This window comes from Patella vulgata, chromosome 1, assembly GCF_932274485.2.
Source record: "Patella vulgata chromosome 1, xgPatVulg1.2, whole genome shotgun sequence".
Classification (NCBI taxonomy): domain Eukaryota; kingdom Metazoa; phylum Mollusca; class Gastropoda; family Patellidae; genus Patella; species Patella vulgata.
The window spans coordinates 834,062-858,585 of NC_065879.2; the positions used below are offsets into that span (position 1 = coordinate 834,062).

General features: G+C 33.9%; 2 protein-coding genes across 2 annotated transcripts; one reads left to right on the forward strand and one right to left on the reverse strand.

Moving 5' to 3' along the window:
- Positions 1-817: 817 nt before the first annotated feature.
- On the reverse strand, positions 818-4,828 carry LOC126808560 (N-terminal Xaa-Pro-Lys N-methyltransferase 1-A). Its single transcript, XM_050533402.2, has 2 exons — positions 4,616-4,828; positions 818-2,689 (listed from the first exon to the last, which is right to left on the reverse strand). The coding sequence occupies exons 1-2, from the start codon at positions 4,817-4,819 to the stop codon at positions 2,177-2,179; spliced, it is 717 nt and encodes a 238-aa protein (XP_050389359.1). The 5' UTR covers positions 4,820-4,828; the 3' UTR covers positions 818-2,176.
- Positions 4,829-5,028: 200 nt separating this feature from the next.
- Positions 5,029-19,481, forward strand: LOC126808525 (kinesin-associated protein 3). The gene is made up of 16 exons (XM_050533342.2): positions 5,029-5,167; positions 5,608-5,739; positions 7,826-7,983; positions 8,674-8,877; positions 9,340-9,564; positions 10,137-10,235; positions 10,603-10,781; positions 11,167-11,329; positions 11,838-11,938; positions 12,885-13,103; positions 13,976-14,264; positions 14,925-15,023; positions 15,750-15,835; positions 16,329-16,524; positions 17,049-17,151; positions 17,571-19,481. Exons 1-16 carry the CDS (start codon positions 5,127-5,129, stop codon positions 17,752-17,754), a joined length of 2,478 nt encoding a protein of 825 aa, XP_050389299.1. The 5' UTR covers positions 5,029-5,126; the 3' UTR covers positions 17,755-19,481.
- Positions 19,482-24,524: the final 5,043 nt, after the last annotated feature.

Below are 24,524 nucleotides of genomic sequence, written 5' to 3' on the forward strand. Positions count from 1 at the left end.
TTATGTTGAATTTTTCAAAATTTTTAAATAAGGTGTGTTAAGATGAAATTTGTATCATCAATTAATTGAAATATTCTAAAATAGTACAATCTGTTGACCAGAATAAAGATTGGGACATATTATTCAGTTACAACAAGTGTGGTATTGAGCCTTTAAATAAAATTTTGACTTTTCAATAACCAGATTAAATATCACTGGTATTTTGTTTCAGCTGAAATACACATTATTTACCTACTGGTACCTATCAAACATCAAATACACCTAGTGTATAATCATCAATTACCTACTCATCAAACATCAAATACACCTAGTGTATAATCATCAATTACCTACTCATCAAACATCAAATACACCTAGTGTATAATCATCAATTACCTACTCATCAAACATCAAATACACCTAGTGTATAATCATCAATTACCTACTCATCAAACATCAAATACACCTAGTGTATAATCATCAATTACCTACTCATCAAACATCAAACACACCTAGTGTATAATCATCAATTACCTACTCATCAAACATCAAATACACCTAGTGTATAATCATCAATTACCTACTCATCAAACATCAAATACAAGAGAAAGAGAGAGAAATAGGGTTAAACCTCCCCTGTCCAACCTCGTGGGTTTTCTCCAGGTCCTCCAGTTTCCTCCCACTGCTAAAAGACCCCTATACGCACGTGAATTATTGAAATAAAATTGAAACATATGTTAGTCCCGAAATGACCTACTTTGTGTCGAGTGGGAAGTTAAACCCTTCCTCTCTCTCTCTCTCTACACCCCCCACCCTCTCTCTACACCCACCACCCCCCACCCTCTCTCTACACCCCCCACCCTCTCTCTCTCAATTTTATTTCAATAATTGGCTTGCGCATAAAGGTCTTTAGCAGTGGGAAGAAACCAAAGGACCCAGAGAAAACCCACAAGGTTGGACAGACAACCCTACTCCTTGTCATGTATAACAAGGAAATCGAAACTAAAGAAAAATGCGGCTTCACATCCACTCCACACTACATGTAACTAGGATGTTTTTGGAAGTAACTTTACATATATTTTTATATTTACCAAATAACTATACATCAAACCTGATCAAATATTCTTATCAAGTTGAGAAATAAGTTAAAAAAAAAAAATAGCTTCATACATACATAAATTCTATAAAATTATGAAGCATTAATATTGAGACAAATAAACAACATTTCAAAAATATGCACAGCACAATTTCAAAAAAGAAAATAGTCATATTAAAAACATGCATAAAGTATACATGATTCAATCAATCACAGACCAACATCAGCCCAGTACGTGCAGAAAAACAGTCCAATCGTTTTTAAATGTATTGGCAATCCTGAGCATCTGTTGTTCTAGAGCAGGGGCGTCTAACATGTGGCTCGCCAAGGGTTTAAGATGACTTGTCGATAATTCTTAGAAACAAGTGGTGGAAATCATTTATTGTTTTCTGTATGTCATAGATATCGGAGTTGTATGTCATACAAGAGAACGTTGTGTTCAATATTATATCTTGGCAATTTGGACACCAGTATAAAAAATGAACTGTGTTAAGGACGTTTGGCTAGTTTTTAGAATTTTTGTATATCTTCGACCCACTTAATGTAAACCTAGTTCATGTGACCTCTGAATCAAAATGAGTTTGACATCCCTGGTCTAGAGACTAGAGAGTTGATTATGGTCTTGGCACGTTAACAAATGTGTAATTAATAATTTATAACATTTAAAGTCCAACCAAAGACCTGCAATAGGCAGATTTAGCTCTTGAATAATAAACACTTTCACATATTTACAGGTGAAGGTTTTATCACATACATGTACCAGAAAAAGACCACATTTTTTTTTGTATTTTATTGAAAATACATGTACAAAAGAAGTAGATGTGAACCTTGTTCATTTGCCATCTTTGTGTCAAAAACAGCTACTAATCTTCTCAAACAATAAATATTTTCTTTGGTGAAGGTGTTTTTTTTCAAGTTTCAATGCATACAAGAAAAAAAAGTTAACATATTTTTTTTTTTATCCAAGGCGAACCTTGTTCATTTGTTATCTTCTAATTCTGTAGAATCCTGGCATTCTAATCAAGCAGACGGCAGAACAGCAGGCAAATTGGTTTCTTTGGTGCGAGATTTGTTGTCGATTTCCTAACATTTATTCCTTCATCATCTCAACGCAAACATAAAAACATCATAAACGCCTTTTGGAAAACCTTTTTGTTTTTCTTCTTTAACAATTGTAAGACCGGACTGAGTTATTAAATCGACAAACTCTCTTCGTGGACGCGTAAAACTACTGTCTGACGAATCAAAATCTCGCTCAGTATCCGATGCTGTATTTTCTTTTACGATTATCATTCCATTTGGACTCAACGCTGATTTACATCTCTTGAAAAAGTCAATCAAATGTTTGTCCTTTAAGTGACCGAGAACCCATTGACACCAGATGACATCATAGCGACCAATTTCAGGAATGAATTCCTGTAATCCAGAGCAGAATAAATTATCGACGCGTTTAGATTCACTGCCAATAAATGCTCTGGCTTCGTTTAGAAAATGTTGATTGAGTTCCACCATGTCAACAGAATCGAACATGGGAAGCAGAAGTCTTTTGGTTATTCTACCAATACCAGCTCCACAATCCAGTGCTTTCTTGTTGTTCACTTTTCCTCCGGAAATCTGAATGAAAAAAAAACAAAACAGATTAAACTAGAGCAGTTTATCAATTACACATACATAATGCAAGAACTAAATCTGCCTATTGCAAATGGGGTTTAACATCCACTCAACACAAACTAGGTCATTTTGGGACTAGCACATGTTTCAATTTTATTTCAATAACTCACTTGCACTCAGGGGTCTTTAGCAGTGGGAGAAAACCGGAGGACCCAGAGAAAACCCAAGAGGTTAAACAGGCGACCCTACTCCTTGTCATGTACAACCAGGGAATCGAAACCCCGCCAGATGACTCAATGACAGACCTTATGATACAGCGCACACGTGCTAACCATTCGGCCATCTAACCCCCCGGAAATCGCAAGAGCTAAATCAACCTATTGCAGATCTTTCTTTAGGCCTGAAATATTATATAAACTATTAATTAGACATTTATTAGCATGCCAAGACCATAATCAACTCTCAATGCCATCGGATATCTCCAATATTAAGTAGATTTGAATGGTTCTGCCATTTAATAATTTAATCTAAAATTGGTGAAGCGAGGCTAAATTTGAACAACCAGTACGGTGGTTACAATCATTTCACACATCTTGTCAAACCTTCAAAGGCTAATGTCTTCGCTCAGAATAAAGTTGTTTGAATGAAATTTTCAATATATTCATTTTGCATTATCTAATTTTGAACTATTATAGCAAGAATGGCCAGCTCTTATCCAAATCTTACATAATTTATCTTTAAATAATATTCACGATTTTTCAGCATGGTTTATCCGTGTCAGTGAAGCATGACCAAGAGCATGGCAAGGAATAGATAACAAACCTCATCTCTCAACACATCAGTATATTTAATGTTTTTAGCTACATGTATGTTCTCATAGCTTGGCAAGGAACAGCGTCTGTGTGTTGGACTGGGAAGAAAAAAAGGGGGTTCCGTAAAAAAAAAAACGCCATTAATTATCTAGATTTGAATACCTCACAAATAATGTACGGTAGTTCTTCTATTGGAATATGACAATATTCAAATGTCATGTGTTGTCTTTTCCTACTTTTCCTGTTTTAAAAATTTGTGACTGTATAGAATCGAGGAAAAGGTTTGATAGTCCAGGGGTTTGAAATAACATATTCTGTCAGATTCTGTTGAATATTGATGGCTAATTAGAGGTGGAAAGATAATAGGGTTAAGAGATTAGTTAGAATGTACACGATGCTAGTAATTATACTAATCCAAGTTTGTTTATTTCAATATTTCCATATGATATTGTTAACCTTTTATATTATATATAGTTATACATGCTTTTGCGCAAGATTTTTCTTCACCACGTCTCAATGAATATTTGACTTGAGAAAAATTTGCTTTTAGAATAGGGAATATAAATCTATACATATGCATGTATAAAGAAAGAAAAAAAACCATAAAAATGTATTTTAAAGGAGCTAAATCGCTAATATTTGGTACCTAGAAATTGATACAAATGGGTCGCAACGCATATAATAATGTAATCTGATTGACTATAAAACTGATTTACATTCAATTGTTTCCGTTCGGCGAAATACGTCAGAAATCTCAGTCGAATACCAATCTCTAGCGTCTGGTTATTCCAGTCGATTGCGCATGCTCTCCATATAAGAATTTGGCGTCAGCATTTGACATGACTTATGGAATCTCTAGTCTCGCTCTTTCTTGTCCCTTGTTAAAAATGACACTGAAACCCATTATGATTATGTTACACGATTCATGTACCAATGGTAAAATGTTTATTTTGTCTTAAATATTGGATGTCAAAAGCCTGTCTTTTCCCGGTATGATCACAACATCAATGTTGATTTAAACTGACAAATAATTGGTGTTTTCAATGTGGAAGATTTTGAATATTGTAAACTCATTTTGGGAAAATCTGTTAAAGGGAGACAACTGCAATTAACAAACCTTCATGAACGGCCTTAGAAAAGCGCGTGAACCGTTAATATCTGTTGGCGATATTTTGGCGAAACCCCCTAACATTCCATCGACAGTGGGGGATATTTTCTCCCAGTAAACTTTGGCATCCCCATAAAACTTCTCATCAATGACTTTTAAATCATAATGAACTTCTTCTTCGCTTTGTTTATTTTCCTCAGCTTGATCTGCCATGTTGCCGAACACAATTATAATCTCTAAATAAAAACGTTTTTTGAGATATCATACGTGAACTTTAATCCCCAATAAAAGCCTTAAAACCAAAATATACGAATGAATGGATTTTGCAATCCAAATCATATGATTATATCTACTTCAATTCTAATCACTATTAGGTTTATGAATCATAAATATTTAGTGTCACCATTTGGGTTTGAGGTTACACATATTTTGGTATGGCTGTCAAAAGTGTTTATAATTTTTTTCTTTAGGCAATTGTATCGTTTTTATTGTAAAACCGGTCGGCGCTGAGGACTGTAACATGTCGAATCTTCAGCCAGAAGATGCCAGATATTTGAAAAGGTAAAAAAAAAAATCCTGAGCTAATAAAGCAACACTTTTATAATTTGTGGAAGGGATTTTAGGATTGTAATGTGAATGTATATCAGCACTAGCTGACTATAGCACTAGCAGACTACACAGTCTGACTCAATGTAAAGAGGTTTCTTTAGAGAACTGTGGGGATGGGGGTGAGGGGGGGGGGGGTGAAACCACTGTTCTATCTAATGAAACAGACCCATAACCAAACATCATATTGTTCACCCGCTTGTTGACTAATGAAAAAATGAACTGTCCCAGTGTCTGTACAGGTACTGGACTAGCTTTGTAATTTGTGTATATAAGGCAATTGTTTATGCCAGACAGGAGATTATTGTTATCATAAAATTTTAATTGTAATTCTTTGATTTTTTTATTGTCATCATAGCATGTTAATTATAATAATTTAATTGTTTCATTTAAAGGAAAGTAAAAGGCGGAAGTATTGATGTCCATCCGACAGAAAAAGCTTTGGTAGTAAATTATGAACTTGAGGCCACAATCCTCGGTGAATTGGGAGATCCTATGCTAGGGGAAAGAAAAGAATGTCAAAAAATGTAAATATATGTTTTTTTCATGCCTCAGCTAGTGGCCGTATTGATAAACTTTTTCTTATGTAAAGAGATATTCAAATGTTTTCATTTTAGAGACTGGACTAAAAATATATCAATTTTCACAAGGATTTTTTAGTTGAAACGATCTGAATTCCTGCTTCAAATCAATTATGGTCCTGTCTTTCGATGCCCCATGATAAATAACTCTGACGCAATCTTTTAAGATATAAATTCTACTGAACCAAATTGTGTCACAGATATAAATGAAATGGCAAACTGGAAAATAGTTTTCTAAAGTCACAACACAAGCTAAATATTACTTTAATGCAGACCAAGTCACAGTGCTATGGAGAGAGAGAGAGAAATGGGGTTTAACGTCTACTCGACACAAACTAACTCATTTCGGGACTAACATATGGTTCAATTTTATTTCAATAATTTGCTTGTGGATATGGGTCTTTTAACAGTGGGAGGAAACTGGAAGACCCAGAGAAAACCCACGAGGTTGGACAGGCACGTACAACCAGGGAATCGAAACCACACCAGTTGACTCAATGACCGACTTTATGATACAACGCGCACATGCTAACCATTCAGCCATCCAATCCCCCACAATGCTATGGAATGCAATTAATATTTATTACTTGGGGGTCTAGTGTGCGTGGAACAGTAAGGTCTGTCATTGAGTCAAAGTGGCATGATTTCGATTCCTTGCTTGTACATGTACATGACAAGGAGTAGGGTCCAAAATCGGTTTTCTCCCACTGCTAAAGTACATGTACATTACAAGCAGGCGATTTATAGAAATAAAGTTGAACCATATGTGAGTCCCAAAATGACACAGTTTGTGTCAAGTGAATGTTAAACTCCTCTCTCTCTCTCTCCCTCTCTCTGTGTAATAAACAGGTATTGTATTCCGTAGTATTATGACCTGTGTATATCTAGTTCCAATTACTAAATGCCATTGTACAGTTCCTTAACTTTAGACTTTTTTAGGGTATTATTAATTGATAGATGTACAGGTATAGAGAATTCCATGTGTGGTGGCAGCACTGGTTATTATTATAATACTGTGTCATCATCATTTGAGGACATTAAGGTGGAAGATTCACTAAGTGATTGCTATTAGAGCCTATTTTCGTGTGAATGGTGTACGTTTATGTCCGTGTTCATTCATGTTCCTGAAGTAACGACCACGAGTTTTACAACATCTAGTCGTTGCTTCAATACTCAACAATTCCCGAATTTTGGCGCTTGTTGTGTTTACACATGACTAATTAGCATTGTCCAATCAGAGGTCGTGGCACATAACACACTGTAAACAAATATGGCGGCCTCCATAGAAAAAGAAATAGACAAGTTTACAGCCTTTGTTGATCAACCATGATTTCCAGCAACCTTGACACTGATCGAACCTTGAACTTTGCAACTCGATTGTCACATGTAGACATTTTAGCTAGAAGCGCGAGACTTGATAATCGTAACCATATTTTTAACGAAGGAATCTGATAGGATCACAAGCTGGGCTTATACCCAATCGAAATTAGTGCTAAAATATGCGGGGTATTACGTGAAGGGCTTGATAAGATGTACGTAATTAAGGCGAAATCAAGCCTTCTATTGAAGATGGTCTTCATTAAACTGAAAGGTGTAAAAAATTAGGACATTAAACATCATTTCATTTATTGTAGGCTTGCTAATACATTGTGGGGGTTGAATGGCCGAATGGTTAGCGTGCGCATGCTGTATCATAAAGTCTGTCATTGAGTCGACTGGCGTGGTTTCGAATCCCCGCTTGTACGTGGCAAGGAGTAGGGTCGCCTGTCCAACCTCGTGGGTTTTCTCCGGGGCCTCCGGTTTCCTCCCACTGCTAAAGACCCCTACGCGCAAGCGAATTATTGAAATAAAATTAAACCATATGTTAGTCCTGAAATGACCTAGTTTGTGTCGAGTGGACGTTAAATCCCATTACTCTCTCTCTCTAAGACATTGTGCCGAGCGTTATACATGTAGAATCAAATATGGCATACACACCTGTACAAATAAATAAAACTTGTAATGAAGATTGAATTTTTTATTTTATTTTCAGCATCCGTGTGAAAGGATTAAATGAAAACAGTGATTTATCATCTCTAGCCAAGGAAATTATAGATAAATGTAAATTAATTCATCCCAGTAAATTTCCTGAAGTAGAACAACTTTTATATTATTTACAGAATAGACGAGATAATGGTGTTCCCAGTAAAGGTTGGCAATCTTTTAATTTCTTTTTTAATAATTTACTCCTTTAAAGTTCCACTGAAAGATTGAATGAATGTGTGATTATTTTATTCTTTTGTTGTCATATCAGAAGTATTCTAACATCATCGTCATGGTAACATTCCGTTTCTGTCCTGACATGCAACACAATCAATAATAAACAAAACATTTCAAATTCTTCAGAATTTAATTTCGAAATTAACCTGGCGAATTAACAGTTCTTCACGTTTATAAAATTGTACAGGAACCATAAAAAACTGCTGCCAATTTCAAAAATGCGAAAACAACTCTCGTACAAATCTCTTCTTAATTATATTGCAAGAGTAATTCTACATTTTCTTGAATTAAGGAGAGCCAAATTGTATTTATGATTTATCTTGTTCAATATTTGGTGAATATGGTAGCATCAGAATTATCATCATGGAAACTGATAGTTCGAACGAATGCAGTTTGAAAATAAACAAAAATTAAAAGTAGTCAATTAATCTCAATATTTGGGAGAGCGATTTAGCTAATTTGCAGGAGTCTTTAATGACGGAAAGTCGAGGTGCGTCAAGAGGAGCAGGAGCGAAAGCGCACCTTAAACGTGAAAGCTGGAATTAATGTGCATCGTAAAGAGAAGAAAAATTTTATGTACAATGTAAACTTACATTATTTATTGACTATTTTTACTTTCAGCATCTGGTAAAACTAAACTAAGTGATAAACCTGAAGAGCCTGGATTACACGATGCTACGGAAGTCGACGAGACAGCTATTATAAATGATATTGATGAATATCTGGAATTACTGTATGAAGATATTCCTGATAAAGTACGAGGCTCCGCTCTCATTCTACAACTCTCACGAAATCCGGATAATCTGGAAGAACTTTTCCAAAATGGTAAATTCTTAGTTTTATAAATACAGTCGACTGAATAAATCTTTTAATCTTTAGATTTTTCCCATATATCTAAAAGAAAATCATAGATATTTTGTTTTTAAATGTAGACTCTTGTTATTATGTACATGTAATTAAACGCATCCAAGTGAATGGACAGCTTTGGTCAACTTTAAATAAAAATGCTGCTGTAAGCCATAGCACCGCTGTAGGGGCAAAATTTCTCTCATAGCACACTGTATGGTGTATGCCCATCTTCATTAGCCCAGTCGGAGCAAAACAGTAGGATGTTAAACTCCATTTCATTTCTTGAAATAAAAACAAATTATTGAAATAAGATTATACCATATTAGTCCCAAAATGACCTTGTTTATGTTGAGTCGATGTTTTACCCGATTTCTCTCTCTCCTCCTTCTCCTGTCCTCCAACCATCTCTAACGTCAAACATTTCTATTTATTTTACAGAAACTGTGATAGGAGCGTTAGCTAGAGTTTTACGAGAAGATTGGAAGAAGAGTTCAGAGGTCGCCACCAACATTGTTTATATTTTCTTCTGTTTCTCCAGTTTTACACAATTTCACGGAGTTATCCTACATTTTAAAGTGGGGGCTTTATGTATGGCAATTATTGAACATGAATTAAAGAAGTACGACCTATGGACAGAGGAGCTACAGAAAAAGAAAAAACTTGATATCCTTTAGAAATATCTTGATTTATTATTAAACGTTATAACTTTCAAAATAAAATATAAAAATACAATACTGTAAAAAATGAATATCGGTCAATATATTATCAGGGCATCTCAGATTTAAGGGATTGAAAACTCCATGACAAACTACAATATTGTCAAAGTTAAATCTATAATATGAATATCAGTCCAAGAATGGTTCAATTCCATTCAGTATTTACAAAGATATGATGAATTAAAAATTTGTCAACATTTGACATCCACTACAGATGATATATACATGATATGACCACTTAGATTTTAGCGTGGATGAGGCTGTAGAAAAATTTTATATTTTCCAATAAAATGCCTTCAATTATTGATCATTGCTTGATAAAGATACCTGTAAGAGTATTGAATTGTTTTATGTAATAAACTAAGAAGTAGTAAAATCTATACAGATGTGTTAATATGAATATTATACCTCTACTTCTAAATGTCATTCAAGAATTCAGAATTTGAAAATAATCGTCCAAAAAGGAATATGTCTTTGTTGAAAAAATTAATTTGTAGAAAATATCTTTAACCTTGTCACCAGAATTTGATAAAAATAACAGAAAAACGCGAGATGATTACGCTAAAAGTTTACAGAAATATCAAAGTTTAGTCAAAAAACAAGAACAGCTTCTACGAGGTAAGGTCATATTTGTTTAATCAAATTGATTTCAGATGACATCAGATCTTTTCCAATATTTGAGTTTCTCCTGGAGAAAAATGATAGTTTCAAGACCAGGTGTCCATGTGGCAAGACACATTCATTAATAAATCATCTAATTTGTGTCCAGTTTAAAGCTGACCATTCAATTTTGATAACGAGTGTCCAATTTACATGCATTTAATTACTCAATCACTGTTCAAAAATGAAAAACCCAATTGATTATTGATGTAAAATGATTAATTGTGGCGTTATTTTAAACTGTGATCTTTAAATTAAATTCTTGTAGATTGGGTTACACTGTATTATTATTATGTTTTTTTAGTATTATTATGTTTATTTCCAGTGACATATTACCTGTTGTTGAATTTAGCCGAAGATTTAAAAGTTGAAACCAAAATGAGAAATAAAGGAATTGTTAAATTTCTCGTTAAAACATTAGACAGAGATAATTCAGAACTTCTTATTCTTGTGACGTCTTTCCTCAAGAAAATGTCCATATTTATAGAAAATAAAAAAGAAATGGTAAGATAATTTGTAAATATGCTACCTCCATTCTGTTTTAAATTGTCCCCCACTTTTCAACTTTCGATAAAAACCAGGGAATTATTGACATGAGATAGTCTCTCCGCTTTTCATACTTTACACAATAACTTTGCTTCTAACTTGCTTTCTCATGGCTAACTTTTGATTCAGACATTTCACGTACATGTAGCTAATTTTTTATTTGGACAATTCACATACCTCACTTTTGATTCAGTCAATTCACATACCTCACTTTTGATTCAGTCAAATCACACTGCTCACTTGTTATTCAGACAATTCATGTAGCTAATTTTTTAATCGGACTATTCACATAGCTGACTTTTTTTACGGACAATTCACATAGTTTACTATTGTTGTATTACAGGCTGAGTTAAATATAATAGAGAAGATAACGAAGATTATACCATGTGAACACGAAGATTTGTTGAATATTACCCTGAGATTATTGTTAAATCTATCGTTTGATTCCGAGTTACGCAGTAAAATGATCAAGTTTGGTCTCCTACCAAAACTAGTCAATCTTTTAGGTAAGTTCAACAATGGTTTGATATAAAGAAATAAAGTCGTATTATGTAGGCCTACTACGGCACCACCTACGTTAATGAAGATGTGACTACAATATGCTGTGTCCAACTCCGTGGGTTTCCTCCCACTGCTAAAGACCCCTACGTACAAGTGAATTATTGAAATAAAACTAAACCATATTTTTGTCCCAAAATGACCTAGTATGTGTCGAGTGGACATTAAACCCCATTTCTCTCTTTCCCTTCCCTGTGGCTCCAGTATATAAAGAGCAATAATTTCATTTAAACCAGGTGATTCAGAAACAGTGTTTTATACAAGGGGGGGGGGGGGGGGTGGACCTCAAACTTTTCATACCATCCGTATGACTAGACACTATTTCTATATCAGTCTTCGAGGCATCACCATGGTAACAGGGTTAATAAAATCGTAAAGTTTGTTCTCGGACCAGGTCCAGGATACAAACCAGCTTATTGAATGCTTATAAAAATTTTTTTCTTTTTTTTTTTCCAGTGAATGAAAATCATCGTTTAATAGTGTTATCATTACTATATCATATAAGTCTGGACGATAAATCTAAAGCTATGTTTACATATACCGACTGTATACCTATTGTAAGTATCGATGATATTTAATCGATGAATACGGCTGCTCCTAGAAATATATCCCTTTTAGATTGACTGATCATTAGGATCGGACTATAGCTTGGGTTGCTGTAAGGCTGATTGCCATTTGCCATTGGTTCTTTTACATACATGCCAACATCTATACAGGACCTCAGTTTTTCATGCCAGGCCCTCCATCCTACACCTAGACAATGAGAAACCTCACTGGAGTATCCTGAATAACTGTCTCAGCCAACGCCAAACCCAGGACCTCCAAGTTATTTAAACCAGGACCTAGTTTCACAGAATTTTAACTAAGATAAAATCCAAATTTTAGTAATTTGATTGGACAATATTAGATTGATTTTAGTGCTTAGCCAATCAAAATTGAAGTATTTGAATTTTATCGTTAGTTAAGATTTTGAGAATCAGGACCCAGACTGTTTAATTAGTTTTTCGTAGTTTGGAACTAATTGATAGTGCTGGAGAACTGCATATTAAAACATTGATTGAACAAACAGTAAATTAAACCACACACACACAGCTTGAATACACATAACATAGTCACGGAACAGAACAAAAAATATATGTGAAACATCTTTTTTGGAATATCAGTCAAAAAATGGTTCAATTCCATTCAGTATTTGTAAAGATAGGATGAATTAAAAATCTGTAAACTTTCGACATCCACTATAGTCGATATATTGTCAAAAACCAAACAACGCCACCAATAATGTTCGCTGAAATCTTTTAATAGCGATTGAATCTAAGTTGAGAAATTATCTATCGTTGACGTTTTGTTTTATATTTAACTGTTAAATATACACTACATTTTAACCTCGATTCAACTGTGAAAATTTTGTATTTTTGTTAAAAATAAAAATACAATTGACGCAGACACTTCAATTGTTGTTATATTATAACTAGGTTATAAAGATGTTTTCATTATTACCAGGTTATGAAGATGTTATTTGAGAGTAATGAAAGTACAGAGATAGAGTTACTGGCCTTGTGTATAAATCTAGCGAGTAATAAACGTACAGCTAGTATCATCTGTGAAGGAAGTGGATTGAAGATGTTGATGAAACGTGCATTTAAATTTAAAGATCCCTTGTTAATGAAGATGATACGCAATCTCTCACAACATGATGGACAAACTAAGGCTCTTTTTGTGGTGAGTTATATTTTAATTTCTATAGTTTAGTGATGAAAAAGTCTTATTTCTGATATTTTACAAAAATACATGTTTTAGATAATTTTCTCCATAGTGGGTGTTGTCCTTGACCAGCACGTTCATTCAAGCACTTTAATATTATTACACTGCCTGCCTTAGGGCATACCTATAAAATTTTCTCCAAAATACTTTTTCCTGGTGAGTGTTATCCTCGACCAGGGCCAATGTTTCTATACATACCTAAAAAGGAGGTGCGTTGGGTTTCCAAATTGTCTGCCATTTTTTATCACCTTCTAAGTTATGACGTCATTCCCAAAATAACGTCACGCCACTCAGTCAGCAGACGACTGTCTTTCGAGACAGTCTACATTTCCTATTTGCTTCTTTATATTCAGTTTTGTTTTTGTTTTTGTGATGGATGGAACATGTGCCCTATATGTATTGAATACTGAAACGTTTCTTGATTGATTTTAGAGCATTTAGGTTTAGACTTTTTTTTATACATTTCACCGATGTGGTTACTTGTATAGTTGAATTTGACTACATATGCTTACATTCGTATTTCGTGTAGCATATAGCAGATCATGACTCATGCTGACATTACACAGTGGTTTCCCTGGGTTTTATTCCTGATTGTTTTCAAATTTGAGTGAAGTCTGTTATTGAGTCACGTGGCGTGGTTTTAATCCCATACTTATACTTGTACGTGACAAGGAGTAGGGTCACCAGCCTAACCTCACGGGTTTCCTCTGGGTCATCGAGTTTCCTCCTGCTGATAAACATCCCCTTTCCTCTCACCTCCACGTACCCATAAACAGGGGACTTTGATGAAAAGAGTTCATCATTTTCAACGGACTTATTTTCTATTCCAGGATTATATTAGTGATTTGTGTGCAGCTGTTTTACAAGAAGAAGATGAATTTACTCTCGAATGTCTGGGTATTCTGGGTAATTTGACCATTCCGGAGCTTGATTATGAGCTGATTTTACGAGAATATGATCTCATATCTTGGATTAAAGGGAAGTTACTCCCAGGATCAGCCGATGATGATTGGGTATTACAAGTTATAATATTAGTAGGAACAGTTTGTAGTGATGATGGCTGTGCAGTATTATTAGCTCAATCTAATATTATACAGAGTCTTATAGAATTACTTAACGGTGAGTTCAACTCGAGATTGTTTATGATGTTTGAAAGGGTCCAGGAGTAGGGTTGTTTCCTTCCACATCCATTATTGAAATAGAATATACCATGTGTCTAGTCAATATACAAAGTTCTGTGTATACCATTTACAGCAGACAGTTGGAATTGAAATAAAAGTAGTCCCTAGTGCAGACATTTTAACACATTTTCTTTTTTAACGCCTTGAGTGACTACTTGCTACATTCATTTTACCTTTCACTATCCTATCTGGTTAGACTGGAAGTTAGAGACTAGTAGTTGCACTGGACTGGAAGATAGAGACTGAGGAACACAAGGATCAATACCCAGCCAGTATATTAATTGAACATAAAAGTTTGGTGTGAAAGATCAGATAAATGAATTAAAATGGAGTATAACATCCTATTCTTATGACCCAAATGTAAACTGACAGTGTGCTATGACGGAGAATTTTGACAGGACAGCGGTAACTGACAAGGCTTCTTCTATGTGCAGCCCAAAGTTGTACACAAAATATTGGTTTTTCATCCCATCACACACCACTGACAAGGAGGAACCATGCCAGGGAAAATCCTGACAAACTTTCCCTGACTACACCAGACGAGAACCCAAGACTACCTGATTAGATAATAATAATAGATTATTTGATATATTTACAGCGAAACAAGAAGATGATGAAGTTGTTTGTCAGATTATTTATGTATTTTATCAGATGATATTTCACAAGAGTACCAGAGAAGTTATAATTAAAGATACACGTATCCTTTTATAACACATGGTTATTATATTCACATGTTTCTATATATAGATCATCATCTTCAAATGTTTCTATATATAGATCATCATATTCACATGTTTCTATATATAGATCATCATATTCACATGTTTCTATATATAGATCATCATCTTCACATGTTTCTATATATAGATCATTATCTTCACATGTTTCTATATATAGATCATTATATTCACATGTTTCTATAAATAGATCATTATCTTCACATGTTTCTATAAATAGATCATCATTTTCACATGTTTCTATAAATAGATCATCATATTCACATGTTTCTATATATATAGATCATCATCTTCACATGTTTCTATATATAAATCATTATATTCACATGTTTCTATATATAGATCATTATATTCACATGTTTCTATATATAGATCATTATATTCACATGTTTCTATATATAGATCATTATATTCACATGTTTCTATAAATAGATCATTATCTTCACATGTTTCTATAAATAGAATTAAAAAGACATAACCATAAATGGCACATAAAAACTTTGCCCACAATTCATATTCTCGATTGTTAGATACCATGATGACTTATACAAAGTCTTGAGTGAAGCACAGGTACTATATTCTATGACCTTTAACCCTTGATCGTGAATCAATTGTACAGTCTGCTATGACCTTTAACCTGTGTATATATTGTACCATATTCTATGACCCTTAACCTTTGTGTGTAGAGGCACCAGCTTACTTGATAGATTTAATGCATGATAAAAATGTTGAGATACGAAAAGTCTGTGATTATACCCTAGATATTATTGGTGTAAGTATTTCTGTACAAGATTCGGAGGAGGGTGTGGGGGGGGAGTGAATGGAGTAATTATACCCTAGATATTATTGGTGTAAGTATTTTTGTACAAGATTCGGAAGGGGAGAGGGGGGATGAGCTGGTAGACTGTCTAGAAGGTTATAACCACATTTTGAATAATTATATAATACATTAGTAGCTTATCCAATTGACCTTTTCAACAGTAGCTTCTCTGTTCAGGGGTCGGGTGTCCGAGTGGGTTAATGTAAGTTCAGGGATGGGGTGGGGTGACTGTTTGAGTGGTTTAATGTGTGTTCAGGGGTGGGGTGGGGTGACTGGCCAAGTTGTTTAATGTATGTTCAGGGGTGTCTGAGTGGGTTGATGTATGTTCAGGGGTCGGGTGACTGTCTGAATGGGTTGATGTATGTCCTGTAGATCATAAGACCTGTTATCTATGCAAGTCAAGGGTTCAATCCCGTGTCTAAACATGTGTTTATATTTATTACAGGAATATGACAAGGAGTGGTCTAAAAAAATTCAATTAGAGAAATTCCGATGGCATAATTCTCAATGGTTAGAGATGTTAGAAGCCCGACCATTGGGTGATTTAAATGATGGTTATATGTATTCTGATGAAGGATTTGATCCGTATATTCAAGACTCGGAGATCCTTGATAGACCAGATCTGTTCTATAATAACGGAGGTTTGTATAATTATTTACAACTAGATCTTCATTGCTTTCTCATTTAAATATTCTGTTGATTTTCAATACAAGACGATCTGACAACACCTTGATCTGTTCTCGTTGAAGCTGATGTGATTGGATGCAAGGGTTTAATTTGACGAGTCAATATATTCTTGTATTTGGAAAATTTCTTGAACATTTCCTCCCACTGCTAAAGACCCCTATGTGCAAGGGAATAATTAAAATAAAATTGAACCATATGTTAGTGCCGAAATGGCGTAGTGTGTGTGTGCAGTGGACGTTAAACTCTCTCTCTCTCTGTTTGTAACATGAGTGCTAGTCTGGTTTGAGTATGTTAATGTATTTGTATATTATGTATGTTGTATGATCAGATTATGTTAATGTATTTGTATATTATAGCAGGGTATGATCCAAGTATGTTTATGTATTTGTATATTATGTATGTTGTATGATCAGATTATGTTAATGCTATTGTATATTATGTATGTTGTATGATGAGATTATGTATTTGTATATTATAGAAGGGTATGATCCGAGTATGTTAATGGATGGTCATATAACACCTGAGTATATTGATGATGGGGGATTATATAATGGTAACTCAGATTATTACAACAATTACAGGTAAGTTACTATGGTAACTCACATTATTACAGGTAAGTTACTATGGTAACTCAGAGTTTAGTTGTTCGGATCGGACAAAAAACCAATGTCCTGTGTACAATTCATGAAGAGAACTTAAAGAACCGTTGATTGTTGTAATTGAATGAACAATAGACAGAAATACAGCTGTGTAGACAAAATGTCCCTGGTAGCACACTCCATGGTGTATCTTTATTATCTTAGTTGTTGAAGAACAACAGTAGGATGTTTAATTTCCTTTCATGAATCACCCCACAAAATAATAGTAGATCATGTTGTCAATCTCAGTTTATTAATACAAACTTGAACACTATCATATACACAAATTGAAATGTATTTTCTACACAAATTGAAATGTATTTTATACAGAAACTGAAATGTATTTTATATGATTTTAACAGTTATGAAGACGACCCTTATATCCGGCCGAAATCAAGCGTTGGTTTCCTACAAGATGGTCACCCAGTTGATGAGTTTGGTCGTGCTTTAGATCCAGGTCGACCCTATGACCCTTATAATCAACCAATGATAGACCAGTATGGCCAGTATGTAAATGGTGACGAGAGTTATTCATATAACAGATGAAAGAACCAAGCGGCAACATCGTATCATCTTATCATATTGTACAGTGTTTCATCATGACGAACTTGTAACATAATTTATTATTAATTCATGCACACTAATTAGCGGGGATCTAACACATAGATTATAAGGTCTGTCATTGAGTCACATGACATGGTTTTCATTCCTATGTTTTACGGTTGTATTGGAAATGATCTGGGATATTTGACATCAATTAAACCCCTATTTATACATATATATGCTTTACATTCTCGAATAATCTGGGATGCTGTTTTATATTAAACCAATTTCTGGGCACGGTACCAGGCTGCGATAAATTTCAAGTAATTGACCCATTTACATTACTCTAAAATAACCGGTCTCAGAACCGTGCCAAGCAAGCTAAATGTGGAAATCTTCACAGAAAAGTTAATTTCAGTCCTATGCAAATTACCCGGATGGAAACAATTATGGCGGTTGATTTAGTTCAGACAGACCGGATAGCGTTTACGCTACGAAAATTTGACTGTGCCTAGCCCCCTGCCGTGACGGTACTCTTTACGGCACGCTTATGTTTCACCCGTTTATGGTAATCTAATGGGTCATTGTTTGAAGCAAACAGCATCTAGAGCTTGACAATAACTAGAGAGATGATCATAAAGGTTCTCACTATAACCTGTGTGTAATCATTAAGCCATGAGTCCGTGACAGAGTTATAGTCAAGTTCTAGTGTGTAGGACTTTATATAAGATAATTATAGTAAAAATCTACTAGATTTACCATGTTCTTCTGTATATCTCCGTTTCTCATTACATCAATAAATATTTGTCATAGAATACGGTAAAATTAGCCTAAATATTTATATTAAATACACACCCCAAGATTTCAACAAGATCTATCAACTACACAGAATGCCAGAAGATATAAAACTGATAGATTTCAACAAGATCTATCAACTACATGCAAGATATAAAACTTCTGATTATTTTTTCGTAATTGACAGTAATTTACGGATAGTCTCAGTCATTCATAATGTAATCTGTTTATTAAAGAGGATGATTTGTAATTATTAAATATTTATTGTATATAGATGAACTAGTATATATCTCAATCTGTCAGGTAATGTGAATTCATTGTATTCAAAGTATCATTATTTACACCTCGTCTGTATCTCTCCTCCTCAAAAATAAATCTAACATTCTAAAAACAGAAGAGAATTTATATAAGGTTTCGAAACAAACAAACTGTTTCAATTTGATATGTTTCAAAGATACATTATATAAGATTTAGATAAAGAGCTGTCCATTCTTGCTATAATAGTTTGAAAAGTAGATAATTCAAAATGAATATTAAAAATTTTATTCCAATTAATTTATTGTGTTTCCGACAGCGGATGCAATTATATTTGTATTACTTTTGATCAAAATAAGACTTTTAATAGATCCAAATAGAAATGGCCAGACTGTCCTATAATACCTCTTCAAAAGGTATGTAGTTACAGTATTTATTGTAGATTACGAAATAATTATGGATATCAACTGGGTACTCCAATGGTTTATTATCAAGCAATGATAATTTCAATTTATTGTAAATATAAAACATTTTCATTTATAATTTTATGAGTGTCATTTATTTTGCTTTCCTCCGTCCAATTTTTAGTTTATTTATTTTTTGTAATATTTCTAATTTGTTTTTTTGTTTGTTTATTTTGTAAATGTTTAATTTACGTTATATAAAATGTCTCAGAATTCTCTAGATCTTGTTAACATTTGATATATAGGATTTAGTCACCAGGGCCCTGTTTCACGAAATTTTAACTAAAATAAAACCAAGTTTTAGTAATTTGATTGAATAATATTGGATTGATTTTAGTGCTTAGCCAATCAAAATTAAAGTATCTACTAAAATTTGGATTTTATCTTTAGTTAAGATTTTGAGAAATAGGGTCCAGAAGCCAATGAACCTATAAGTTCCTCCAAGTCTGTTAATATTCGTCTGAAGCCAGAAGATTATTATCTGTTCAACAATTGGACAATTTTTTCCCTGGATTAAATCGTGGATAATTTGACATTTTCTAAGCAATACACAGAAGCTTTAATACACCTGGCGGTCCCCCCTCAATCTGGATCTAGGTGTTTCGGGTGTTATAATAAACTCAGATCACTGGAAATGGCATTTCTAGGCTTAAACTTTCTGGGGGAGGCCACCCGACCCTTGTTTTGTTTGCTTCACGCCTTTGGCGACGCCCCACCCCCCCTATCCATAGTCTCTAAGATCTATCCTTGTATATAATACTGAGTGATGTATCTCTCTCGTTATTCTCACTGTTGTAATTAAACCCCTTTTTATTTATTTCTTCCTTGTCCTAATCTATATACAAACAAACATGGGAGAACGATCTAAGTCACATTTTTGTCTTTTCGCGTAAAACGCAAAACAGACTTTCGGACAAGAATGCTTGACACGGACAGAATGAACGAGATGGTTTAATTACAACTTTAAAATGATGTTTATTACGAATCATAATTACCAGTACAATAACTGACTTCCACTTTTCAGCAAAATTAAGGTCAAATAAAGGGTACGATGGACAGTTTTTACCTGAAATTGATTGTTCAACAGAAAGCTTATAAAATTTGCTACCAGATGGTGCCATTAACTGTGGTTCGTTGAAAAAGTGACTTGGATCGTTCTTCCCTGGGGGCTCTTCATATACAAACAGTAGAAGAAAGTGAAAGTTTTGTATAAAAAGCAATGGTTTATTTATAATAATGGTTTGTGTAAAACACACATTTACATTTACTTTCATTCAGTTTCAAATACCAACAAAAAAAGGCATGAATATATACAAGACTGGATGATCAAGCATACTATACACTGATAAGCCTGTAGAAATGACTAGTAAATCCAAACTACATGTATTATCTATATACAATGCTCTCTGTACAATATGAAACAAATGATGCGTTTAAACCAGGGTTTCCACTTCAAAATTTCCATTGCCGGTCATTTTTGATAACGCACGAAAACTTTTCAAAGTAAATTCATATTTCATGTTTTTTATTCATGGTAGGGTATTGTGAATTCACGTGTCTATACCACTTTGTCACCATGGGGTGCACAAAAAAAAAATATATTTGACTTAAAAATGAAATATTAGTAAGGCTCGTGATAATTATTTAATAATTAAATATTCCGTTTTGGCTACTTAAATAACGAAATAGTTGAATTGGCCGGAGAAAAACCATTTCAGAAGCTCACACGTAATTAACACGTGCTCTATAGAAAACACACTGACCTGGATAATTTTGAGTTGTAATACAATAACATGGAAATGAAGATAAATATATAATAATCCATGGCACATATCTCACATTTTTTTGGGTTTTAGACCATCTCTTACGGAATTACGGGCCGCAGAATTGTGACGTAAATATATAAATATATAATAATCCATGGCACATATCTCACATTTTTTTTGGTTTTAGACCATCTCTTACGAAATTACGGGCCGCAGAATTGTGACGTAAATCCTAATAATGTACATGTATAACTAAATGACTAACGGATAACTAACTTCACGGCTAGCGACGCTAGCGCCCCCTAGAATAAGGTCGTGTATAAGAGTAATCGTATATACACGACATTTCTTCTACACGTGGAATTATCAATATTGCTGCACAATAGAACTGGAATACGTATTTTTCTTAATTGTTCGGTAAGCAAGTTAACTAATCTCTAGATTTTATTTCAACAATTTCCACAAGGCCGTAATACCGCTATAAACATTTTAAAATGCATTTTTCTCCCAACACGTACGTTGTTGAGGACTTACGACAAGTTACGTAATTTCTATGCTTTTTTTTATTTTATGACAGTTGGTTGGATTCGAAGAGCAATACTTCATATCAATTGCCCTTTTTCGAAGATCATAATAACCTTGTTTACACTGTGCCTGACCGTAATAGCGGTAAACGGCTTTGTTGTTGAAAATTCTTATGACACGTGGACAATACGTGAATGATTAACAATGGGCCGCTTCACGCCATTGATTAGGTTCCCACTTATCAATTAACATTTATTGTTCTACTACCAGACACTCATCATTAATTATCAACACAACACTCAGTATAATCTGTTGACGACTATATATACAACTCTATAACACCAATCACGAGATTGGCTTCTAGACGACGTGCATTCGTGTATAGTTACACAGTGAAGGTCGATCGTAGCAATGTTTGAAATTGTTTTTTTTGTTTAAAAAAGACCCTTTTTCCGGCGTGCAAAATGACCGTTAGGTCAGATCTAGGAACGGTCATTTTCCATAGCCGTAGGTCTCGACCGGCATATACGGCCGACGTGGAACCCATGGTTTAAACGGTAACAAAAATACAACTTGATAATGGGGACTACTGTCTACACATTTATGATAAATTAAATTATTTCCGATTGAATCAGGATATTGTTTGTTTAGGCTACAATCATTGGTTAAAAGATGATAATGTGTGATAATTTCGGCCAATATGTTTTAAGGAATAGAGCCCTAGTATCAGGAATGAATGTTGTAAGTTTGGGTTTATTTTCGTCAATGGTTTGTTCTACAAGTCTGTAAGAATAGTGTCTATGACTAACATATTTAATTATAAAAGATGAACAAAAGAAACTCTAACACTGTTTTCATAGTCAGATATTGTTAGACCAACGTTTCGAAGAGGTACCCTCTTCTTCTTCAAGGTAATAAGTAAAACATTTAAAAATAGTTTATCTATTTTAATATTTATCTAGTGAAGAACACTTCCGTATCCGATTCTATTCCCCGATCCATTGTTTTCATATTCCTGTTGGACGCGGATTCTACACAAGTTTTGTATTTAATTATGGAAGAATAGTGATCATTTGCCAATTAAAAAAAAAGACCCATTGCCAGGCAACAAATCATACGCCCATGTTGGGATATAGAAAGGAAAATGCATTGATGGATAGATCACCTATACTGATTTCCAAAAGAAAGTATACACACTAAAAGTATGACAAAGTTTTGTTTAGATTAAAAACATTTGATTAAGCATTACTGAGTTTGTCTCTTGCGTCCAAACTCAACATTTCTAAGCAAAATAAAAATGTGAAACAAATTGACATTCTACCCAAATACCGTATACCATGGAAAAACAACTTTGGTTGATGCAGCACAAAATGCACAGTGTATACTTTCCTTTGGACATTAGTATATGTTGGAAGTGGACGTAAAACTTTAGGAACGAACCAACGATGGATAGATTAATCAGGGTGGGATTCAGCTGGCATGGGACATCTGGTTGAAAATGACAATGGGGGCATATTCTGATCATTGGCCGTCCCAATCACATCAATGTAATTTGTATATCAGTATGATAGATAGATAGATGTATTTGTTTGTCAGCATGGTAGATATAGTAGATAGATTTATTTGGCACAAACATAATAAATGACATATTTATGGTACCAAATTTATTTTAAGATTGGGGGCCCTGGTTGAAGCCCAGTCAGCCCCCACTGTAATCCCAGCCTGATGTTCATTATAAGTCATGTGTAATCTGCCCTACATTATAGAACCAACAAGAAAAAGAAAATTTTAAAGCCTATATAAAATGAACTAGCGTGGCTTTTTATAGAATATACAAAAACTTAACATAATAACAAATAACAAAAATTTTTCTGCAGTAAATACTTCAAAAAAAAAAACAATTGGTCACATGGTCCCATTATAACCAATGAAATGATGTCATTTACAATCATACAAACAGAATTATAATTTTTATACCACACACGATTTTTGCTTTTGATGAAAATGATGTCAATGCAAAACAATTGGAACACATTTAAGGTGGTCACATGGTCACCTTTCGACCAATTAACAATGCATCTTGTGATAGAATGTTTTTCTTTTTTTACACGTAAAATGTGGTTAAATGTTACTTGAGAATGATGCAATCACTGTAACCATGGTAACTAAATTGATCTCGTAGAGGCATCATGTGATTATTTTCATCCAATGAAAAACCATATTTCATCACACTCACATATTTTTATGAACGATATGAGTTCCGTGATGTGACGATGAAATGATAGATTATCACAATGTGGTTTGGGTTTTTTTTGCGTAGATATCTGAATGTATCGAACATAGCCTATTTTACAAACATGCATATATATTTATATATATATATTATATATTACTGTTGATATCACATGCACACACTTGCAAAAATATATAAGTTACACTATATATGTTATCCAATGATAGCTGGTGTAAAATCAGTGACCTCTGACCCCAACTCTCTTTATATCATTAAGAGCCTTGACATTCTATCGAATTTATACCAGAGCTTTAACCAACCCTGACCCTGAATTAAATTCCATAAAATATACTGAATTATAGAAATCTAAACATGCACCAAAAACTATCATTTCAACTAAATAAAGACATATGAACGTTGTAAAATCAGAATTTGATTTGACCCCACTGTTTATCTCACCTGGAGAGCGCTAGAAGTCAGAGGTCACTATTGTCACCAAACATTTCTAATGATAATATTTTCTATAAATGTGTCTTTCATGCATAATATGAAAACTTGCATATCCATGGAAAACAAAATGAGAGTTGTCTCCCCTCCTCTTGATATTTTGCACTTCATCATTAAAAGTGTGATAATGTTTAAGAAAATGAAATGAGAAATATTTGAGTTGTCATGTAATTTACAAACAATCAAACGTTGCACATTATAGCAGTATTGAGTTCATGGATTAGCCTT

What these genes read in the sequence shown, in the direction of transcription:
- LOC126808560 (XM_050533402.2), bottom strand. Translation starts at nt 4,819, where the DNA reads ATGGCAGATCAAGCTGAGGAAAATAAACAAAGCGAAGAAGAAGTTCAT. An exon ending in TTCTAAGGCCGTTCATGAAG is followed by an intron (nt 2,690 to 4,615) that starts GTTTGTTAATTG and finishes TTTTTCATTCAG; the next exon opens with ATTTCCGGAGGAAAAGTGAA.
- LOC126808525 (XM_050533342.2), top strand. Translation starts at nt 5,127, where the DNA reads ATGTCGAATCTTCAGCCAGAAGATGCCAGATATTTGAAAAG. An exon ending in GATGCCAGATATTTGAAAAG is followed by an intron (nt 5,168 to 5,607) that starts GTAAAAAAAAAA and finishes TTTCATTTAAAG; the next exon opens with GAAAGTAAAAGGCGGAAGTA. An exon ending in TCTGTTCTATAATAACGGAG is followed by an intron (nt 16,525 to 17,048) that starts GTTTGTATAATT and finishes TGTATATTATAG; the next exon opens with AAGGGTATGATCCGAGTATG.